The sequence below is a fragment of the Saimiri boliviensis genome, chromosome 11, assembly GCF_048565385.1.
Source record: "Saimiri boliviensis isolate mSaiBol1 chromosome 11, mSaiBol1.pri, whole genome shotgun sequence".
Taxonomy (NCBI): domain Eukaryota; kingdom Metazoa; phylum Chordata; class Mammalia; order Primates; family Cebidae; genus Saimiri; species Saimiri boliviensis.
The window spans coordinates 24,442,172-24,462,660 of NC_133459.1; the positions used below are offsets into that span (position 1 = coordinate 24,442,172).

Below are 20,489 nucleotides of genomic sequence, written 5' to 3' on the forward strand. Positions count from 1 at the left end.
GCTAAGGAGGGCTCTGACTCATGTCTACCTCTCCCCAGCTCTTAGAAGGCTAGTGGTGATCTCCTACCCCATTTCCGGGGGGTATGAAATGAGAAACTCACTTTGCAGATGGGGAAACACACCTTGCACGGAAAAGTGGTGCGGACAACGCTGGAGACTGGGCGGGTAGGATGAGGCAGCTGGTGGGGAGGGGTGCAGGTTGACGTGTGCCGTGAGGAGGCCCCGGGCAAAACATTTCCTCCACTCCTCATTCCAGCCTCACCTCCAGCTCCTGGATCCAAGGCAGGGAGGGACATGTCCCTATGACTCCTTCCAGGCTGCACAGGAGATCTAACCTACTCCCATCAGCCTCTGACACCCACCCCCAGCCCAACATCCCTGCAGCATCCCTCTGTGGGAGGTGGAGGAGGACCACTGGGAAGAGCTGCTCTACCAGGTTGGAATTCCTTAGTAGAATGCAGAAAGCTGGAGGTCACAGAGGCCTCTGTGATATCACCACGAGGGGGAGTGAGACCACTTGGAAAGAAGATTCTTTGAAGAGAAGAAGAAACTAAACAACCATGACTTACAATGAAAAGGCCCAGCGGCAGCAGTGGAACGCCCGTACTGTCCTCTCCAGGTGGAGCAGGGCTCAGGAGAACCATATGGAGTTTGGAGAGGCAGTAATTGCACTGAAGGCCCGCCCCTCTGCCCTGCAGAGTACCATTCACGAGTCCTACGGTCAGGCAGAGGAGCAGGTGCTCATCAACCGCCAGGACGTCATGAACAAAGTGGTAAGGACAGCTCTCGCCCCACAGTGGCCTCCTGCAGCTGTGCTCATGGCAGCAGGCCCTCATGGTAACTCTGCCCCCTCTACTCTCTAAACGCTCCCAGAGGACCCTCCCCAGCAGTGATCCCTGAGTGACTGCCCATGGTATGTTAGTAACTCGCTGGCAGTGCCCCCTGTAGGAACCCTTATATAATGATTGTCTTCACTGTCAGAGAGCCCCAAAAGATTCTCTGGCAATGACTTCCACAAAGATCCCCCAGTAGTAATCCACTTTTAGTGGCCATTTAGATAGTGACCTCTACGCTGATGTCTCCACACCATGGTCCACTCTCGGATGACTTCCCCCGAGTAGAGTGGGCCTCAGGGACCCCCATTCTCTAAGAGCAAATCTCCAGGCAGAGGCTCCCTATGGTGACACCTGCCTGAAGGAAGGTCCTGCCCTCTCCCAGGATGCCTGGGACGTGCAGGAGTTCATCACTCGCATGTTCATCAAGCAGCTGCTTCAACACCCTGCCTTCCAACTGCTGCTGGCCGTGCTGCTGGTGATCAACGCCATCACCATCGCTCTCCGTACCAGCTCCTACCTGGACCAGGTGGGATGCCATCATGGCCTCTACCCCACTAACTCTAATGGGGGCTTCCCTCTCCCGGCCTCAGTCTCCTCAACTGTCTATGATAGTTGAATTGGATGCTCTTCAAGGGTCTGTCAGCTCTGACCTTCTAGCAGTCTGGAGATCAAGGAAGACTTCATGGTAGAAGGGCTCTGCAGCCTGGCTTTGATGAATGCATTGGATTTGTAGAGGAAGGGCAGGAAAAGAAGGGTGTGAGCAGAGGGAGGCAAATGGATACTTTGTGGAGAAGGGGTATTCAATTCTAACCAGCAGTCACTAAGGGAGAATCACTCAGTGCCAGGCAGGCACTGACTGTGCAGAGTGCCAGGGACCCAGGGATAGTAGGCACAACTGGGTCTTGTCTCAGACACATAGAAAATCTCACTACAAGTGCCTAAGTAGCACCCAGAGTCCATGGAGGCTCAAAGAAGGCACTCAAACCTAATCTGGGGAATCAGAGCCGGCTTCCTGGAGAAAGTGACACTAGAGCTGAGAGTGAAAAAGTAGTAGGATGTGGGCCAGGTACGGTGGCTCATGCCTGTAATCCCTGCACTTTGGGAGACCAAGTGGGTGGATCACAAGGTCAGCAGATCGAGACCATCCTGGCCAACATGGCGAAACCCTGTTTTTACTAAAAATACAAAAGAATTAGCCGGGCATGGTGGCGGACTCCTGTAGTCCCATCTACTCGGGAAGCTGAGGAGGCAGAGATTGCAGTGAGCCGGGATTGTGCCACTGCACTACAGCCTGGGCAACAATTCGAGACTCCCTCTCAAAAAAAAAAAAAAAAAAAAAAAAAGAAAAAAGAAATAGGATGTGATCTTTGTCACTACAACAAAGAAAAAGAAAACAAGAACATGTAGGAGTTGGCCAGGCAAAGAGAGGTGGGAGAGAGAGAGTGTTTTGGGCAGAAGAAACAGCATGTGAGAGACTTCTCTGTGTCCAACTTGAAGTTCAGTATATTTATCTTTGATGTTTTAATTTCTTTTTTTTTTTTTTTTTTTTTTAAGAGGCAGGGTCTCTGTCACCCAGGCTGGGGCGCAGTGGCGCCATCTTGGTTCAATGCAGCCTTAAACTCCTGGACTCAAGTGATCCTCCTGCCTGAGCTTCCCAAGTAGCTGGGACTACAGGCACAATCTACCATGCTTGGTTAATTTAAACATTTCTTTTTGAGCTGGGCACAGTGGCTCACACCTGTAATCCCAAAATTTTGGGAGGCCAAAGCAGGTAGATCCCTTGATGTCAGGAGTTCAAGACCAGCCTGGCCAACATGGAGAAACCCCATCTCTCTAAAAGTACAAAAATTAGCCGGGTGTGGTGTTGGACATCTATAATCTCAGCTACTTGGGAGGCTGAGGCAGGAGATTCGCTTGAACCGAGAAGGTGGAGGTTGCAGTGAGCCAAGATTGCACCACTGCACTCCAGTCTGGGTGACTGGAGCGAGACTGTGTGTCAAATTTTTTTTTTCTTTTTTTCAGAGACAGGGTCTCACTATGTTGCCCAGGCTGGTCTGGAACTCCTGGGCTCAAGCAATCCTCCAGCCTTGGCCTCCAGAGTGCAGGGATTATAGGTGTGATCCACCACACTGGGCTGAAGACTATTTAGAATGCTTTTTTGAATAATGGTGTGGATGTCCTGTTGTCTCCGGTGGCCACCAGGGTGGAACTGAGAGAATAAACAAGGGAAAAGAAGCTCTTCCTCACTGTAGGAAGAATTCCCTTTGGGAATTTGGAATAGTTGAGGAACCCATAACCTTAACCGGTCATCTGAGTTTAAGCAGCTCAGCTCAGCCTGGCATTGGCCGATGGATGGGAGTGGTGGCAAGGTATGGGTAGAAGGAGGCCCCCCCAATCCCGTTATGTGGCAGTGGGCCCTGAGGCACTGAGTCTGTTGCACATTGGGGTAAAGAAAGGGAGGACACTTTGGGAGGCTCAGGCGGGGGTCACTAGAGGTCAGGAGTTTGAGACGAGCCTGACCAACATGGTGAAACCCCATCTCTACTAAAAATACAAAATTAGCCAGGCTGGTGGCATACACCAGTAATCCCAGCTACTTGGAAGCCTGAGGCAGGAGAATCGCTTGAACCCAGGAGGTAGAGTTTGCAGTGAGCCAAGACCTCACAAAAAAAAGAAAGGGAGGAGACACAGTGACTCGGGTGACTGCTAGGTGGAGTTGGGCACTGTGGGGGCTGTTAGTGGGTTCAAAGCCATGTGAAGCTGAAGGAGAAAGTTCGAGGTTGGGAGAATGTGAGTTAGGCTCTGGACAGACCCCAGTCATCCATCTACCAATTCATTCATCCAGGGTGCATGTCCTGGACCCATGAGTGGCAGGATACCCAGGAGTTTGGTCAGACCTGACCTGGAGAATTTGGAGAGCTGGACCAGCAGGAGCGGTTAGGACAGATGGAGCTTGGTGTCCTCCATTCTCAGGGGCCAGGCCTTTTCCTCCCAATCCTGGAGCCTGTTCTGATTCTCCTACCTCCCTCTCCAAAATATACCTACTCTAGAGGTTAGGGACAAAGGTCTATAGTCAGACAACAATCTTTTTTTTTTTTTGGATACGTTGTCTCGCTCTGTCATCCAGGCTGGAGTGCAGTGGTGTGATCTTAGCTCACTGAAAGCTCTGCCTCCTGGGTTCAAGCAAGTCTCCTGCCTTAGCCTCACAAATAGCTGGGACTACAGGCGCCTGCCACCACGCCCATCTTTTTTTTTTTTTTTTTTTTTTTTTTTTGTATTTCCAGTAAAGATGGGGTTTCACCATATTGGCCAGGCTGGTCTTGAACTCCTGACCTTGTGATCCACCCACCTTGGTCTCCAAAGTGCTGGGATTACAAGTGTGAGCCACCTTGCCCAGCCCAGATAACAATCTTTATCGATTAGCTGTGCACACATAGGCATCACTCTGATTCCACTTCTGTAAGACGGGAATGAAACCTGCTTTGCAGGACAACAGTGATGGTAACATGAAGTGATTCGTGAATGGCCCTAGCACAGTGTCTGGCACACACATGCAAAGTGTGCTTTAAAGGAAGTGACAAGGATGCTGAGGACCAAGAGCAGCCATGATATGGGCCTTCCCTCCCCCAAAGACATCATCTCCCTGCCGGCTTGCCCAGGCCCTGCTCCACTGACCTCTCTGCCCCTCTTTTTCTCTGTCTTCCATGTAGAAACACTATGAGCTGTTCTCTACCATAGATAACGTTGTGCTGACCATTCTTATCTGTGAGGTTCTCCTCGGCTGGCTCAATGGCTTCTGGATTTTCTGGAAGGTGAGATCCCGAGCCCTTTGCCTCTACTCCTTCATGGGGACTGCACGCCACCCAGTCCACCCCTATAATCCTGGCCCTCCAAAACTGAGGGTGTGTGTGTGTGTGTGTGTGCGCGCGCACGCGCACGCACGCACGAAGAGAAAGAGTGTGTGTTAGTTCTGAGATGTGTATGATGTGGCAGAAAGGAACTAGTACTAGAAGTGCAGCCTCCCTGGGCTCCATTCCAATCCCTGTTCCAGCCTTCCCCAGCTCTGTAGTCTTGGATAAACCTGACTTCCTCATCTGAGAAATGGGGCTGAGAGCATCTACCTTAACTTACAGAGGTCAGCAGGGATCAGCACACTTTTTCTGTAATTGGCCAGATAATAAAGATTTTAAGCTTCATGGCTGTACAGTCTCTGTTGCAATGACTCACCTCTGCCGTGGCAGCACAAAGCAACCACAGACCACACATAAGTGAAATGGGCATGGCTGTGTCCCTGGATGCCCAAATTGGAATTTCATGTAATTTTCGCATGTTACAAAATCTGATCTTCCCTATTCACTTGCTTTACTCCTACTTACAGATTCGTTGAGATGACTTCTCCTCCAGGAAGTCTTCCTGTGTCTCCCAGACTAGGTTAGGTGCTGCTTTGTGTCTCCATGATGCTATGCACTTTTTTTGAGTGTGTGCATGGAGTTAAAATTTGCTGTTTATCCATCTCCCTCAAAATAGTCTGTGAGTCCAACAGGGCAGACATCCTATATTCTCAGAAACTGGATTTGGATATGGCACACAACAGGAGCTGCACACTGAATGGATATACAGGTGGATATGTAGACGGGCAGACTTTTCTCTCTTTGTGTGGAGAAGGTATGGACTCCAAGTGTGAGAGGCCAGGAGGACTTGTGCTTATTGGGCTACCCAATACATTTAAGAAGTTTTTTTTTTCATTAAATATAGTTTTCTTGCTGAGTGTAGTGGCTCATGCCTGTAATCCTAGCACTTTGGAAGGCTGAGGTGAGAGGATCACTTGAGGCCAGGAGTTTGAGACAGCCTGGCCAACATGGTGAAACTTCGTCTCTACTAAAAATACGAAAACTAGCTGGGCATGGTGGCGCACGCCTGTAATCCCGGCTACTTAGAGGCTGAGGTATAAATATCTCTTGAACCGGGGAGGTGGAGGTTGCAGTAAGCTGAGATTGTGCCACTGCACTCCAGCCTGGGCAACAGAGTGGGACTCTGTTTCAAAAAACAGTTTTCTTTTTGAATCTTTAAGACAGATGCTGGTCAAAACTATATTGAAAGGTACCCACAGAATTCTTACTTCTCTCTTGCCCCCTCATCCTCTTTCTCCCACCCCTATACTTTCTAGGTAATGTTTTTATATTTATAGTCTCTTTTTTATTGTCTTTGTCCATTTAGTGTTGCTATAAAGGAATACCTGAGCTGGGCACACTAGCTCACGCCTGTAATCCCAACACTTTGGGAGGCCGAGGCGGGTGGATCACGAGGTCAAGAGATCGAGACCATCCTGGTCAACATGGTGAAACCCCATCTCTACTAAAAAGACAAAAAATTAGCTGGGCATGGTGGCGCGTGCCTGTAATCCCAGCTACTCAGGAGGCTGAGGCAGGAGAATTGCCTGAACCCAGGAGGCGGAGGTTGCGGTGAGCCGAGATCGTGCCATTGCACTCCAGCCTGGGTAACAAGAGCGAAACTCCGTCTCAAAAAAAAAAAAAAAGGGAATACCTGAGATTGAATAACTTATAAAGAAAAGAGTTGTATTTGGCTCCCAGTTCTGCAGCCTGTATGAGAAGCATGGTGCCAACATCTGCTTCCAGTGAGGGCTTCAGGCTGCTTCCACTCATGGCAGAAGGTGAAGCATGTGCAGATCACATGGCGAGAGAGGAAACAAGAGAGAGCATGAGGGTGAGGTGCCAGGCTCTTTTTAACAAGCAGCTTTTGAGGGAACTCACTCATTGCCATCAGGATGGAATCAAGCCATTCATGAGGGATCCACCCCCATGACCCAACCACCTCCCATTAGGTCCCATCTCTTTTTTTTTTTTTTTTAAAGATGGAGTTTCACCATGTTGGTCAGGCTGGTCTTGAACTCCAGACCTCAGGTGATCCACCCGCCTTGGCCTCCAAAGTGCTTGGATTACAGGCGTGAGCCACCACACCCGGCTGGGTCCCATCTCTAACACTGAACACCAAATTACAACATGAGATTTGGAGGGGACAAACATTCAAACTATGGCATCCTCCCAGTTTTATTTTTACAATAATCAGCAAATATATCAATCTTCTCTTTCCTAACAGTAACATACTATAAACATTATTCTGCACTTTACTTTTGTCACTGAATGGATCCTGACAATCTTTCTGTATCAATACATAGAGATCTTTCTCATTTTTCTTTCTTTCTTTCTTTCTTTCTTTCTTTCTTTCTTTTTTTTGGTAGAAATGAAGTCTTGCTATGTTATTCAGGATAGTCTCAAACTCTTGGCCTCAAGCAATCCTCTCCCACCAGCCTCTCAAAGCACCGGGATCACAGGCATGGGTCACCGTAACTGGCCTCATTTTTCTTTTTGTAGCTACATAGTATTCCATTGAATATAATGTAATCTAATGTGCCATAGTTTATCCAGTCAGTCTCTTCTGATCATTGGACATGTTGGTTTCCTTTTCCTTTCTTTCTTTTTCTTTTCTTTCTTTTTTTTTTTTTAAAGACAGGGTCTCATCCCTGTTGCCCAGGCTGGAGTGCAATAGCACCCATCTCGGCTCACTGCAGCCCCAGCTTCTTGAGCTCAAATGATCCTCCCACCTCATCCCTCCAAGTAACTGGGACTACAGGCACATGCCACCACCCCCAGCTAATTTTTTATATTTTTTGTGAAGACAGAGTTTTGCCATGTTGCCCAGGCTAGTCTGGAACTCCTGAGCTCAAGCAATCCTCCTGCCTCAGCCTCCCAAAGTGCTGGAATTACAGGCTTGCACCACTGTACCTCGCATGTTGGTTATTCTCAACCTTATATAAATATCATTTTTACCTCGACCAGAGTATCTGCGGATCAGATTTCTAGAAGCGGGATCACTGTTCAGATTTTTCATACCTGTGAGTTTCCTCCTACTCCCCACCTCATTCCTGTGTAAGTGCTTCAATTGGACAAAGTTTGCAAAGTGTGCCTGTCTCCCTTTCCTGTGCTGTGAGAGCTATTTTCTTCTCAGAACTGGCTACTGAAACAGTGTTCCTTGATGTTTTTACTAGGATTCATTTTCATTTTGTTATTAATTGTAGTGTGTGTCACATAAAGGCAGGAGCAGCCAAGTGTTTTCAGGTTACCTAACTGCAGGGCAAGGCTGTTTTGAGCATGCTTTAGTCAAGGCGGGCACTCAGCTTAGGGACCAGCTGTGTATCTGTGAGGGTCTTCGCTGTGTGTCTGAGACTGCATTTGGCTATTGACACATGTATGGGACAAGGAGTACACGTGTGTTTTGTGGTATGTTTGGGGGGTAGCAGGGTAACAGCTGTGGATGGTAGCTGACTGGTCCTGCTCTGAGAGAGACACTGAGCCACCATCTTTGGGATGTGGGGAGGGGAGACCTAGGAAGCCCCCATGGTCTGGGCCTGACAGACCCCACTGGGGCTGGCCTACCCCCCAGGACGGATGGAACATCCTCAACTTCATTATTGTTTTTCAATTACTGTTGGGATTCTTCAGCAAGGAAATCAATATCCCCTCCATCAACTACACTCTCAGGTGAGCTGGGAGCTCTGGAGAAATGAGGGGGACCTTTCTGGAACCCAGAAATGAGATGGGGGGATAATGACCAGGTGGAGATCAGCTCTGCCTCTCTAGGCAGCTGGTGGAGGGTGGGAGAAGGGAGGAGGGTGGGAAGGGCCTAGGGGCACTCCTGAGAGGCTCTACCATAGGGCACTTCGTCTGGTGCATGTGTGCATGGCGGTGGAGCCCCTGGCTCGGATCATCCGCGTCATCCTGACGTCTGTGCCTGACTTGGCCAATATCACGATCCTCATCCTCTTCTTTATGCTGGTCAGTGCCTGCCCCTGCCCCTGCCCCCAGCTGTTTCCCTTCCCCGAACAGGGCCCTTGGGTCATTGTGAATAGAGGGGTGTCTGGAGGAGCAGAGAACCCTGTGGGCCTGAATCCCTGTGACTTTCTTGGCAGTGTTCACTTGCATGACATTTTCATGTCCTATTTCCAGGCCCTTGGGTGAAGTTGGGGTGGCGTTCTGTTCTCTCTGGCAGATTTTTTCCGTGTTTGGGGTAACCCTCTTTGGTGCATTCGTGCCCAAGCACTTCCAGAACATGCGGGTGGCACTGTACACCCTCTTCATCTGCATCACCCAAGATGGCTGGGTGGACATCTACAGTGACTTCCAGTGAGTGCCGGTGGGACTTCTAGCCTCATCTTGCCTGTGGGGCAGGGAAACCAGTAGGGTGTGAGGGATCTCCCTGAGAGTGGGAGCTCCAGGGATCAGGATGAGGATGGTACCGTGGAAGCAAGGGTTCCCAGGTCTTTAAACAGAGGAAAAGGAAATACCCAGGCTTGTGGGTACCTGATACCTTGTCCCCCTTGAATCTCCATACATTCAGGGTCCCATTCCGACCCTGTTATGGGGACTTCTCCTGTCATGCTAACCGGCTGGGTAGCTGGCTTTGGACAGGGAAGTGGGTCTGCAGTTGTGCCTCAGGTTACAGAGCCACCTCCCAGCTCACCAACCTGCCTGAACTCCTGGAATATCAGGTCTCCTTTCAATCATTCTTAAACCCACTGCCCACACTCATTTTTGTGTTCTGTTCTTTACCTCTTTTCCATTAAGTCGACACCCTGTTTCTTTCCAGTTTACTCCAGAAAGTGGGACCCCTTAACTGATTTATTTTTACCTCCTACATGTGAGTATAGAAGCCCAGTAGATAAAGGGCCTCTATAGTTATTCTCCATTATGGCGTAGGTAGTAGATAAAAATCAGACTGGCTGGGCGTGATGGTTCATGCCTGTAATCCCAGCACTTTGGGAGGCCAAGGCAGGTGGATCATCTGAAGTCAGGAGTTCGAGACCAGCCTGGCCAACATGGCGAAACCCTGTCTCTACCAAAAATACAAAAATTAGCTGGGCATGGTGGCAGGTGCCTGTAATCCCAGCTACTCAGGAGTCTGAGACAAAAGAATTGCTTGAACCCAGGAGGCAGAGGTTGCAGTCAGCTGAGATCACGCCACTGCACTCCAACCTAGGCAACAGAGTGAGACTCCGTCTCAAAAAAAAAAAAAGAAAAAAAGAAAAGGAAAAAAGATTGTAGCTAATAGATTAAACTTAATGTACCCATTAATGTGCACATCCCCACCTTGCAGGGTTGGTTAGAGAATCAGCCGCAGTCTGTCAGCACAGCGGATGCTTAGGAGAGTGCAGCTATTGAGACAGGAGTAGGGAATGGGATCTGCACAACAGCAGTGACACAGGCAGAAGTCCTAGTAGGCCTTGGGATGATTTTCCCATTTCATAGATAAGGAAACTCAGGCTCGAAGGGCCAGGGAAGTGATGGGGCCCCTGCCTGCCATCTGCAGGACAGAGAAGAGGGAGTATGCAATGGAGATTGGGGGTGCTATCTACTTTACCATCTTCATCACCATCGGTGCCTTCATTGGCATCAACCTGTTCGTCGTCGTGGTGACCACCAACCTGGAGCAAATGATGAAGGCAGAAGAGCAGGGACAACAGCATCGAATAATCTTCAGTGAGGTGCATGGGATGGGGAGAGCAGAAGGGAAGAACAGGAGTGTGTGTGAGAGCGGACTTGAGCACATGTGCATGTGTGTGTGTGTGTGCTTGCATAATCAAGGGCCTGGAGAAAGTCAATTTGGAGACCTGGAGAAAGCAGCCCCCATCTTGAGTACCCACACACCACCTGGAGCTTCTAAAAGGTGTGGATTTGCTAGATGTTAGATTTCCAATGCAACTCAAAACTGAGCATCTGGGTGACCTTGGGGCATTTACCCAATCTAAGCCTCAGTTTTGTTCTTCTGTAAAATGGGAATAATAGTAGTACTTAACTCATAGGGTTCTTTTATGGGGGTTATATGGGTAAATGAATAGTGCTTGGTGCATGGTAAGCACTCAATTAATGTTAGCTACCGTATTATTCATTCAGGGCAGTACTTCCATAAGGTTGGGGAAAGGAGGGGAGTACTTCTAAAAGAACAGAGAGCTGGAGCCCTGGGCTTGAGAGTAGGCAGGACTTTATAAGTTTCTGGGTAGGGTTTATCAGGGTTGAAATCCAGGGCAGGACTAAGTTTTGAAAAGGGGTGAGAATTTTTAAAGAGGTCGGTGAAGGGCATGTGCATTTAAAGTTGGGCTCCCCAGCAAGGTAGGGAGGCTAAGATTGGTGAGAGTGAAATGAAGGCCTTCGAACCCCGGGATCCTAAGAGACTCATCCTCCTAAAGCCAAGCAGGAAACGGGTGTGGGGGACATACCTGCCTGAGCTGTCCCAACCCCTCTCCATGCCCCGCTTCCCAGACAGGCGCAGAGGAAGAGGAGGATGAGAACCAGCAGCTGCCAGTGGTGCACTGTGTGGTGGCCCGCTCGGAGAAATCTGGTCTCCCCCAGGAACCCCTTGTGGGGGGGCCCCTGTCGAACCTCAATGAAAACACTTGCGACAACTTTTGCTTGGTGCTTGAGGCAATACAGGAGAACCTGACGCAGTACAAGGAGATCCGAGATGAGCTCAACACGTAGGGGAGGGTACTGGGGGTGCCCTCAAGTCATGTGAGTCAGAGCTGGGCGGAGCATCAGAATCTTCTGGCCTCACGCCCTCACCATTTTATAAAGCAGACCCTGGGCCCAAGAGAGGTCCCCCAGCTTATTGGTGAAAGAGCTGGAATCCAGACTCCGGGTTCCTCCCATCTCACATAAGGGCACAGCTCAGCCTGGGTCGTGACAGAGTGAAGCGTGGGTGACTCCAAGGAAGGGGTGGGAGGGCTGCTTCCCTCCCCTGCAGCCTTCTGAAAGGCACTCACTGCTCCATCCCCAGGATCGTGGAGGAAGTGCGCGCAATCCGCTTCAACCAGGAGCAAGAGGCAGAGGTGTTGCAGAGACGCAAGACAAACGGGTCGTTGGAGACTATGTCATCCAAGGACCTCCGCCATAAGTCTCACCAGCAAGACTTGCTCAGTGCGCTCATTGACATGGAAAAGGTGTGCCTTCCCTTTCTTACTGAATCGGTACTCGCCCTGACACTCTGCCCAGCCCAGAGCAGACCCGCCTCTGGACCATTTGTCTAAGTTTCTGTCTATTCCAAAGTCTGGTCTGCCGGTTTTTTTTTTTTTTTTTTTTTTTTTTTTTTTTTTTTGAGACCAAGTTTCATTCTGTCGCCCAGGCTGTAGTGCAGTGGCGCGATCTCGGCTCACTTGCAACCTCTGCCGCCCGGGTTCAAGCGATTCTCCTGCCTCAGCCTCCCAAGTAGCTGGGATTACAGGCACCTGCCACCATGCCTGGCTAATTTTTGCATTTTCAGTAGAGATGGAGTTTCACCATTTGGCCAGGTTGGTCTTGTACTCCTGACCTTGTGATCTACCTGCCTTGGCCTCCCAGTGTGCTGGTGTTACAGGCATGAGTCACTGCACCCAGCAGTCTGCCTCTTAAATTTCCACCCACCCCGCTGTCACTGCCCGTTTGGTTAGGTTCTGCACTTTCCTTCTCGGAGAGGCTTCACCCTTCCAGCTAGTTTCCTCTCTACCACCTTCAAACCTACCCTTTCTTAGTGTGTGTGCCATCAACCAGCTCCGTGCCTGACTAGTGACAGATACTTAGGCCCATTGTGGGTACAGGACCCCAGGATCTATCTAAAGTACCTAAAAGCAGCTGCTTCCTGAGCTCCTGGCACACACCCATGTTACTTAGTTTCTTTTTCTGCCCCCACCATCATCTGCCCAGGATACACCCTGGGCTCCCAAACTCAGAGCGGGTACTAGGTAGGCTCAAGTTAGACCTATGAAGAACTTCCCTGGGAGGCCTGGCTGAGGCAGCTGGTGAGACTGGAGGAGGTGAGTAAGGGAGCCTACAATATCAGGGTAGGGAGATTCACAGGACCTCTCGGTTTGCAGGTTCATGACTCGAGCTCACATATACTCCTTAAAACACGCAAGAGCAGCCACTAAGAGGACAGGATGGGAGCCAAGGGGCCTGCACACATACACTCCCAGCTGCTGCGTCTTCCTGTGCCCTTGGTGTGGCTTGGCACAGCCTGGCCAGAGGCCATCCTCTCCCTTACACCTGGGCAGAGGCCAGGGACTGTGAAGGTGGCAGCATCCACAGGGCTTGTGCCTGTGAGCCCTAGGTCCAGAGGAGCCAGGACAGAGAAGGATGCTGGATGATGAGAGTGGGAAGCCTAGCAGCAAGGATGAACACAGAAGGGGGTGCTGGCCAATGCAGCCAGGATTTGACCTAATGATGGGCAGCCCTGGCCCCTGCTCTCACCCAGAGCTGGTGGGGAGCCTCAGTGGGCCCCAGCACCAAGAAGAGAAAGGCCAGGCCAGTGGGGCCAGACATCTGTGTATTGACAATAAAGTTTTATGTTGGAATCAATGTCTCTGACTGGTGGATTTCCAACCCCTTGGGGCAATTGCCTGGGTCTGATAGGGAAGACAGATCTTGCCCCTCAAAATCCTGTTTGTCTGGTGGTAGAGTCACAGATTGCCCTCAAGAACTCCCAGTCTAATGGGAGGGAGAATTGCACCTCTAAAAATTTCTGACTTAATGGTGGAGCTATAACCCTTGCCCTCAGGGTCCTAAGCTTTGTGGAGCAAAGTCTGGTCCTTATGAGAGGGAGCCCCTGTCTGCTAAAGGAGATGGCCCTACCTGCTCTCTCCTGTCTGAAGATGGAGGCTGGTCCTTGCTCTGGGGAGCCCTTGTCTGATGGGATCACCAAAGACCAAGTCACACAAGTATAGGCAGCTGCATCCAAGGGCAATGGAGAGTGACTGGTTAAAGCATGGCTCCTGGCAGCTTCCTGGAGGAGAGGAGGATTTTGTGGGTCAGGTGAATAAAGTCTGGTGGGGGACTTAGGAGCTGTGAAGCCTATTTGGGACCTTCATACTCAGGGCCATTGAGAACCTCAGAGGCTCCGGAGCTATGCAATCAGGAGAGAGTCTGAGAAAACTGTGGCAGTTACGGGCAATAGAAAGAGCTACCTTGGAGGACAGGAAACCTGGGTTCTGGTCCTTCAGTGAATTGCTTGGTCTTGTTTTCCCCATCTGTGCAATGGGGTGAGGGTGAGATTGATCTTGAGCTCTAAAATCAAAATAATCCCCTCTTAGCCCAGGAACTGGAAGACCGATAGGATCAGCTATGTCCCTGGGATGCAGGTTCACTAGTCTTGGGTGTAGGGGGATAGCCTAGAAGGTCTGGACATCTGCCCTGCTGTTCAGCGAAGCCTGACAATTAGGAGCTGTGGGGATATTCACCAGTTGAAATGGCAGTCCCCAGAGATCCACTGATTGCAGCTGACGGGAAACCCCACCCTCCATCCTCCTCCCATCAGCATTGGTTCCAGCCCTGAAAAGCCCCCTGGGGTCTGTTGGGAAGGAGCCTGGGCACCTGGGGATGGGTGGTGCACTCAGCAAGCAGATGAGAGGCAGCACCAGAGCTGGCAGTGCCTTCCTGTCTTGGAACCGTTAATCTATTCCACTGTTTGAACCAGGACTTCTTCCCAGCACCCTCCAGGACCATCATCAGCATAGACATGAGCAGCCAGTGGCTTTTGCTGTTGCCGTTGCTACCTATTGGGGATGGCACCCTCCAACTGCCTGGTGAGTATCTACACACCTTTTCCACCCATCCTTCTCTGGGGGCTCTCTTAGCCCCTCTTCTTGATGGCCAGAGAGGGAAGAAGGTGGCAGATCAGATGGTATCTTCAGGAGGAGCTAATAGTTTGAGCATCGCTGTCCTTTACCCCCAATTGTCTGAAAGGCTTGGAGCATCAATGAACTTAGAGGCAGGAGCATGGCAGGATTACCTCCATGGAGCTCCTGGCCTTGACCATCTATCTCTTCCAGGATGCTATTTTGTCTGTCTACTCCCTTCATCTTGCCTGTCATCTCTTCTGTCTCTGCCTTTGTCTTTCCTATCCAGGTCAACCTAATAGCCTGGAGTTTCAGCAGGCTAGTTCCTGCCCAAGCTGGCCTGGAACTAAGGGCCCAGGAAGTCATACTCCCTTCCCCGGCCCTGCTCTAGCAAAGAGCAACTACCACGCCCTATGCCTTCCTGAACCTGAGTTAGGAGTGCAGCCCTGGATTCTGAGCTCCTAGGATGGTATGAGGACCGATATTGGGAGGTAGCTGGAAATTGTGTGTCTTATCATCCCTACGAGTCCATAAGTTTTACCAGGGACAGGAGCATCCCTGGCAAACTTTCCAGGAAGTGGACACCAATTCTGATGACAGGAGCAACAGGGGATAATTGTTCCCAATAGCAGGTCTATTCATTGAGTACCTGCTAGGTGCTAAGCACAGTGCTGAGTGCTTCACATGCACTGTTTCATCCTCACGACCATCTGTGAAGTGGGTACAGTTGAGGAAGCTGAAGCTTAGAGACATGAAGCGATTTCTATGTCCCCCGTGTCCCCATGGGGGATGTATCCTCCATCACAGAGCTGGGATGCTAACCCAGGTCTGACTTCAGAGCCTAGATCACACTTCTCAAGGGAGCTTCTGTAGGCAGGAAACCTCAATATCATAAAGATGTCAATCCTCATCAAATCTGTAATTGCAGGGCACCTCCAATCACAATTCCGGCAGGTTGTTTGTAGATATTGTTAAGCTGATCCTAACATATATAAGGAAGAACAAAAGTCCAAGGATAGTCAAGATGATTTTGAAGTACAGGATGGGAGACCCACCCTACCAAATATTGAGACTTACTACAAAGTAACAGTAAGATAATGTGGTGTTGGTTGGGGGAAGGATGGGCTTTTCCATAAGGGGCCAGCGATAACTGATTAACCACATGGAAAAAACATAAAGTCAGATTAAATGAAAACATCTCTCCCTGTAAATAAAAACTTGAGACCCCTACAGCAAGATATGTAAGTTAGTTCAAACTAGATCTTTGCTGCAAATGAACCCCACAGACGACTAGAGTTTACAATGCTCTTCCACATTGAACCAAGCCCCTCACTGTGCTGAGAGAAACATAAAGGCCCAGAGAGAGGTGAGACCTTCCCACGTCACCCAGCAAGCCAGTAGTAGAGCCAGGTCTAGAGCCTTGGTCCCCCTACCCTTTCCAAGTACCCTTGCCAGTTCCCCTGCCCTGTTGCAATCCCTTAGCTCTGCACAGGGCTGGAAGAAAGTGGGTGTGGGACTGGGCACAGTGGCTCATGCCTACAATCTCAGCACTTTTAGAGGCAAAGGCAGGAGGCTTGCTTGAGGCCAGGAGTTTGAGACCCGCTTGGGTAACATAGTGAGACCTCATCTCTACAAAGAATTTTTTAAAAGGCCAGGCGCTGTGGCTCACGCCTGTAATCCCAGCACTTTGGGAGGCCAAGGCGGGTGGATCATGAGGTGAAGAGACCAAGAGCATCCTGGCCAACATGGTGAAACCTCGTCTCTACTAAAAACACAAAAATTAGCTGGGCATGGTGGCACACACCTGTGGTCCCAGCTGCTCGGGAGGCTGAGGCAGGAGAATTGCTTGAACCCAGGAGGTGAAGGTTGCAGTGAGCCGAGATCACCCACTGCACTTCCAGCCTGGTAACAGAGCTAGATTCCATCTCAAAAGTAAATAAATAAGTAAAGAGAAAAATATTAGTCGACTGTGGTGATGTACACCTGTAGTCCCAGCTACTCAGGAGGCTGAGACAGGAGGATCGCTTGAGCCCAGAAGTTCAAGGCTGCAGTGGGCCATGATCGCACCAGTGCACTCCAGCTTGGGTGACTCAGACCCTGTCTCTAAAAAAAAGTGGAGGTTTAGATGGTGCCAGAAAGGATCTGCCCTCACAACATTGGGGACAAAGATTGATGCATCTTCAGAAATAGGTGATGGGAAGGACAAAGAATGAGCCTGCCACCTCGGCTGGGTAACCTCCAATTTTCTTTCTTTCTTATTATATTTTATTTTTTTTTGAGATGGAGTTTTGCTCTTGTTGCCCAGGCTGGAGTGCAATGGCATGATCTAGACTCACTGCAACCTCTGCCTCCTGGGTTCAAGCAATTCTCTGACCTCAGCCTACCAAGTAGCTGGGATAACAGGCATGTGCCACCACATCTGGCTAATTTGTGTTTTTTGTAGAGATGGTGTTTCACCATGTTGGTCAGGCTGGTCTTGAACTCCTAATGTCAGGTGATCTGCCCACTTTGACTTCCCAAAGTGTTGAGATTACAGGTGTGAGCTACCGTGCCTGGCCAGCCTCCAATTTTCTGAATTAGCCTTTTGAAAACTGCCAAGAGGTTGGGCATGGTGGCTCAGATCCATACTCCCAGCACTTTGGAAAGCTGAGGCAGGTGAATTATTTGAGGCCAGGAGTTCATGACCAGCCTGACCAAAATGGTGAAACCCTGTCTCTACTAAAAATACAAAAATTAGCCTAGCATGGTGGAACATAGCTGTTGTCACAGCTCTTGGGAGGCTGAGGCAGCATGTGGAGGTTGCAGTGAGACAAGAAGACACCACTGCACTCCAGCCTGGGTGACAGAGTGAGACTATCTCAAAAAAATAAAAAGGAAAGAAAAGAGGGCCGGGCGCAGTGGCTCACACCTGTAATCCCAGCACTTTGGGAGGCTGAGGTGGGTGGATCACAAGGTCAAGAGATTGAGACCATCCTGGTCAACATGGTGAAACCCTGTCTCTACTAAAAATACAAAAAATTAGCTGGGCATGGTGGCGCGTGCCTGTAATCCCAGCTACTCAGGAGGCTGAGGCAGGAGAATTGCCTGAACCCGGGAGGCGGAGGTTGTGGTGAGCCGAGATTGTGCCATTGCACTCCAGCCTGGGTAACAAGAGTGAAACTCCGTCTCAAAAAAATAAATAAATAAATAAAAATTAAAAAAAAGAAAGTAAGTAAAGAAAAAAGAAAACTGCCAAGAATGCAAAAACAGCATATCAGGTGGTGGGCCTATTTCTGCCCATTACCCAGGGGAAATAAGGTTTCCAAGGGATTCAACTCAACATACTTGATTTGGGCCTTTCTCTCTAGAGAGAGCAGCTGGCTCAAGCTTAGGAATGAAGGCATTGGGTTCTGGTGTCTGATAGACTTGGTTTCAAATGCAGTGGCATCACTCTGGCTATGTGACCGTGGACAGATGTCTTCACCAGTCTGGGCCTCAGTTTCTTCATTTGATAAATGGAAATAATAGTCCTTTTTTTTTTTTTTTTTTTTGAGATGGAGTTTCGCTCTTGTTACCCAGGCTGGAGTGCAATGGCGCCAGCTTGGCTCACCGCAACCTCCGCCTCCTGGGTTCAGGCAATTCTCCTGCCTCGGCCTCCTGAGTAGCTGGGATTACAGGCATGCGCCACCATGCCCAGCTAATTTTTTGTATTTTTTTAGTAGAGACGGGGTTTCACCATGTTGACCAGGATGGTCTCGATCTCTTGACCTCGTGATCCACCCGCCTTGGCCTCCCAAAGTGCTGGGATTACAGGCTTGAGCCACCATGCCCGGCCCATGATCAAATATTTTTTTTTCTGAGATGGAGTTTTGCTCTTGTTGCCCAGGCTAGGGTGCAATGGCGCCATCTCAGCTTACCACGACCTCCACCTCCCAGGTTCAAGAAATTCTCCTGCCTCAGCCTCCCGAGTAGCTGGGACTATAGGCATGTGCCATCATGCCCAGCTAATTTTTGTATTTTTAGTAGAGATGGGGTTTCACTATGTTGGCCAGGTTTGTTTCGAGCTCCCAATCTCATGATCTGCCTACCTAGGTCTCCCAAAGTGCTAGGATTACAGGCGTGCCCAGCCTTTGTCAGACACTTTTCTACAGGCATTATCTCACTAAATTGTCATGATAATCCTGTGAGGTTCCCATTTTACAGATAGTAGTCTAAGGCTCAGTTATGTTGAGGGATTTTCCCAAATCGCACAGCTAGCTATTACAGAGTGGTTTGTGCTTCTAACTGCTCACTGATACTGCCACCTCCTTTCTTTGGGAGGGGTCTTACAAAAAAGTCAAATAGAAACATAAATACTTAGAGTAGTTCTGACTGAACAGGGAAAGAGTGCCCTGCAGGGTCATTTTCCCCCAACACATAGACTGGCTTTCACATCCCTTCAAGGAGGCATTCCTTCGTGGTGGCACATGCCTATAATCCCAGCTACTCAGGAGGCTGAAGCAGGAGAATTACTTGAACCCAGGAGGCAGAGGTTGCGGTGAGCCGAGATCGTGCCATTGCACTCCAGCCTGGGCAACAAGAGCAAAACTTTGACTCAAAACAACAACAATGAAACAAAACAAAACAAAACAAGCAGAGTTTGTCCTAAAGAGATGGTTTAGGCGGGGCGTGGTGGCTCACGCCTGTAATCCCAACACTTTGGGAGGCCGAGGCAGGCAGATCACAAGGCTGGGAGTTCGTGACCAGCTTGGCCAACATAGTGAAACCCTGTCTCTACTGAAAATACAAAAATCAGCTGGGTGTGGTAGTGTGTGCCTGTAGTCCTGGCTACTCAGGAGGCTGAGGTAGGAGAATCACTTGAACTCAGGAAGTGGAGGTTGCAGTGAGCCGAGACCACACCACTGCACTCTAGCCTGGCAACAGAGCAAGACTCCATCTCAAAAAAAGAAAAAAAAAAAAAAAAAGATGGTTTAGTTCCTCCCGGTTGTCTGCCATTGTCTCTAGTTCTGCCACCCAGGGATTCATGGGATCTGTTGCTTAGGTTATGGATCAGAATAAGCAGTTTCAATATGGAATGGCTAAGTGCATGGCTAGGTTAGGCTCCTAAAACTCTCTCAGTGTTCTTTTTTTTTTTTTTTGAGACAGTCTTGCACTGTTGCCCAGGCTGGAGTGCAATGGCGCAATCTCAGCTCACTGCAGCCTCTGCCTCCTGGGTTCAAGCAATTCTCCTGCCTCAGCCTCCCGAATAGCTGGGATTACAGGCACCCGCCACCACGCCTGGCTAATTCTTTTTATTTTAGTAGAGACAGGGTTTCACAGTGTTGGCTAGGCTGGTCTCAAACTCCTGGCCTCGTGATCCGCCCACCTTGGCCTCCCAAAGTGCTGGGATTATAGGCGTGAGCCACCTTACCTGGCCCACTATTATTTAAATAAACAATTTATGGCTTGGGAATTGCTCGAACCTGGGAGGTGGAGGTTGCAGTGAGCCGAGATCGTGCCACTGCACTCCAGCCTAGGCGACAGAGTGAGACTCTCTCTCAAAACAAAATTAAATTAAAATCAAAAAATAACTTGCAGCAAATGAGGGTAGGAGAAGGCATTTCCTCTGGAGACCTGAGAGTAATGGCAGCCTTCTTGTTCTTTCTAGACCAACAACAGCCGCGCCCTGTACTCTTTGGAGGTGCAGCTTCTGCAGGTTCTCCCTGGCTTCGTCAGTAATGACTCCACAACACTAAACTTCAGTTGTGCGTACCCCCTGGTGGTGAATGTCAGCCAGACCCACCCCTACCAGGTTGCCTCCTTCCTGTAAGGTCTGCCTTGTCTGTTTCCTCTCTGGCTCAGCCCTGGGAGCCTCCTGAGTTCTCTACCTCTCTACCTCTAATCCAGGCACATAAGTCAACACCCTCAGGACATTGCTCCCCTGTGCTCACACAGAGGCACCTCTTAGATGGAAATTCAAAGCATTAGTGAAAGAAAAGAGATGCTTCAGGCTGGGCTTGGTGGTGTGTGCTTGTAGT

General features: G+C 49.7%; 1 protein-coding gene across 1 annotated transcript; it reads left to right on the forward strand.

Moving 5' to 3' along the window:
• Positions 1 to 535: 535 nt before the first annotated feature.
• Positions 536 to 13,233, forward strand: CATSPER4 (cation channel sperm associated 4). Its single transcript, XM_003934819.3, has 10 exons — positions 536 to 773; positions 1,219 to 1,362; positions 4,547 to 4,648; positions 8,298 to 8,395; positions 8,569 to 8,689; positions 8,904 to 9,037; positions 10,221 to 10,395; positions 11,171 to 11,385; positions 11,685 to 11,847; positions 12,757 to 13,233. The coding sequence occupies exons 1-10, from the start codon at positions 561 to 563 to the stop codon at positions 12,808 to 12,810; spliced, it is 1,419 nt and encodes a 472-aa protein (XP_003934868.1). The 5' UTR covers positions 536 to 560; the 3' UTR covers positions 12,811 to 13,233.
• The last annotated feature ends 7,256 nt before the right edge of the window (positions 13,234 to 20,489 follow it).